This window comes from Montipora foliosa, chromosome 7 (genome assembly GCF_036669935.1).
Source record: "Montipora foliosa isolate CH-2021 chromosome 7, ASM3666993v2, whole genome shotgun sequence".
Taxonomy (NCBI): domain Eukaryota; kingdom Metazoa; phylum Cnidaria; class Anthozoa; order Scleractinia; family Acroporidae; genus Montipora; species Montipora foliosa.
Window position 1 is genome coordinate 34,733,766 of NC_090875.1, and position 2,500 is coordinate 34,736,265.

General features: G+C 39.2%; 3 protein-coding genes across 4 annotated transcripts in view; 2 read left to right on the forward strand and 1 right to left on the reverse strand.

Moving 5' to 3' along the window:
- The window catches only part of LOC138010789 (uncharacterized), a 2,361-nt gene extending 1,681 nt beyond the window's left edge, over positions 1-680 (forward strand). Inside the window, exon 1 of the mRNA XM_068857766.1 lies at positions 1-680. This exon is cut by the window's left edge and continues 1,681 nt beyond it. The gene's annotated coding sequence lies outside the window, so the exon portion shown is untranslated.
- The window catches only part of LOC138010790 (serine protease 23-like), a 26,999-nt gene that overhangs the window by 16,428 nt on the left and 8,071 nt on the right, over positions 1-2,500 (forward strand). The gene's annotated exons all lie outside the window — the stretch shown is intronic.
- LOC138010788 (uncharacterized) overlaps positions 861-2,500 on the reverse strand; it is a 4,711-nt gene continuing 3,071 nt past the window's right edge. The window contains exons 4-5 of the mRNA XM_068857765.1: positions 1,738-2,009; positions 861-1,311 (exon numbers count right to left, since the gene is read on the reverse strand). Of these exons, the coding sequence (XP_068713866.1) occupies positions 1,061-1,311; positions 1,738-2,009 (523 nt within the window). The 3' untranslated portion in view covers positions 861-1,060. The remainder of the gene's footprint in view (positions 1,312-1,737; positions 2,010-2,500) is intronic.

Genomic DNA, 2,500 nt, shown 5'->3' on the forward strand with positions numbered 1-2,500 from the left:
TCCTATTCTATTTCTTCATGAGCAAACCGATTGAGTGGATGTGTTGACCATTGTATCTGGGATTTTCGTGACTTGCAGGTAGCACTTTTGTCTCATCTTGGTTCCAGGAAATGGTGCTTGAAACCTTTAAACTGTGACTTTTATATTACTTCAGAGAAACTGCAATTTTCATACTGTTTCAATGGTGGGTATTTGCGTTGATGCTCACACCTTATTGAGGAGATATTCTGTGCACTAGCTGACTCCACCATGGAGCAGAGGAACACTTGGACGACATGATGTTAAATGGCCAGGGGAAGGGTTATGATAAGGCCTGGAATAGGCCACTGCGGAAAGTACCTTAATACTCTTTCTTTGTCCCCCCAAATTTTGCATTAGCATCGCTTCTGTTTTCTCTTGGGACCATTGTAAGTCCCAAGAGAAACTGGAAACAATGCTTATGCAAAATTTGGGTGGACAAACAAAGAGTATTATGGTACTTTCCGAAGTGGCCTATAGGCCTTATTCACGATAGCCGCCATGTTGGTTTTCAAATTGTTATGCAAATTAGCCAATGGTTATGCTGGGGAGCAAACATTGGAAAAAAGGCAAATTGCGGAAAATCGGCTCGTCGAAATATTGAAAATAACATAGACTGGAATTAAGTTATTCTTCTATTTTACTACTTAGGTGATAAACATTCAACGAACGTGAAACCAATTGTCTGTGTGGCTACAATGTTCGTTATAATCTCTCGAACTTCTGTTGTTTGCCCCCTCAGATGTGAGTAGCTAAGTTGCATGATAATAGCTAATCCAACATGGCGGCCATCGTGAATAAGGTCTATTGATCGAGCCATTTTAGGACTGAACAAACAGAACTGCTAAGGTCAGAGAAAAGATCAGATTTATTGTTGCATAATTAACAAAATTTCAATAAGCTACATAGCTGGAGGAAGGGGGACATGACACAATTATCTGTGCCGGCCAACACTGAAGGTTGTATACTATTCACACTGTGACATTTCAGAACATCACACCTACAGCATTGTGCAAAAGTCATAACTTGGCTGCTTTTCTCCTTACAGCAACGTAAAGCCAAAGCTATCTGTCAGTGCAGATGTCATGAGCAATCCCATCTCTTCTTCTGTGTTGAGATGCACAGGTAGTGTAAACACTAAGTCACAAGTGGAGGTTGTTGGCCTGCATTTACAACTACCCGGGCATCCGTGAAGGAACTGGCACCTGATTTTTTTGGGAAACCCAAGGGGAGGATAGTTGCGAGAGCCAGTCAGCCATTTCAGGAAATCGGCCACACCAAGCTCTTCTATGGCTGCAAATAATAATTCCAACAATAGTGATTGTGGCATGAAACTGACAACAAAAAAAAAAGATGTATGCACTCTCTTCTTAATATTTTTCACAAATGGTCGGTAGACTGAGCATAGTTTTTCCAAGGAACTAAGTGGATAAAACGTTTCTGGAGAAATTATACGTTTTCCTTACTTTTAGCTTCATTAAGATTTTTGGTTTTAGATTTGCAGGCTTCAAGACCTTTGCATCTAGGTGTAGGCTACAGCAAAGTGCCACAATAGGTCTTCAAATTAAGAAAATCGATTACTGTTTATGTAATGTGTGAAATACATGCCATCATCTTTATGTTTCTATAGTAAGATTGGTGTCCGATTTTTAAAGTTTATTGAAGCCTTACTGGACAAGGTAACTAGCACGACCACATAACTTTATCTTTGATACTTACACTTTGCTTCAAGGCTGTGAATAAATTCACACAAATAGTGGTAACAGTCTGCTTCTTTTTCTTTCTTCATCTGGCTAACACTAAATTCAGGTTGTATTTCCTCTATCAAGTTGTTGGCTGTAACACTATAACCAGCACCAGAAACAAATGCTGATTCCCACAATTTAGGTGATTTTTGCACTGCACCAAGGACACCACATGTGGACAAACCTTCATGTAATTGCACCAACTGTGGGAGAACCTTGCCCACTTGCAAATTTATGCAGATTGATCTGAATCAGACAAGAGGATGAAGAGGCATATTAAAATGGGGTTGACAGACCTGTCCGACTCCCGCTCTGTGCTCATTGTGTTGATAAAATCCTTTATAGTTTTCCTTTAACAAGCATGTCTTTAAGCGTTTTCCCTTTTCTATAAGAGATCACGGGAGGTTCCTTGTATATCTCTCCAAGGGGAAGTAGGCTCTGATGGCTGATTTAAAGCTCAGACAGATTTATTTCTGGCTTTCAATGTTGTCTCACTGACAGTTTGGATATGGCCACTGTTACTAAAAATTATTGCGTGACTAGTATTTGGATCATTCGCGAATATGCTAATTTCGTCTCGAATCTTCTAGAATATTTAATTAGTGTTGTATCATCGTGATTCAGTAATCCCATTTTAAGCCGTTTGCGTATGTTGCTGTAAATAGTTTCTTATTGTAATATTACTTTATTTAGTAAAGCCAGGAAGTTCTAGAATCTTTCGCTGTAAAGTATATAAG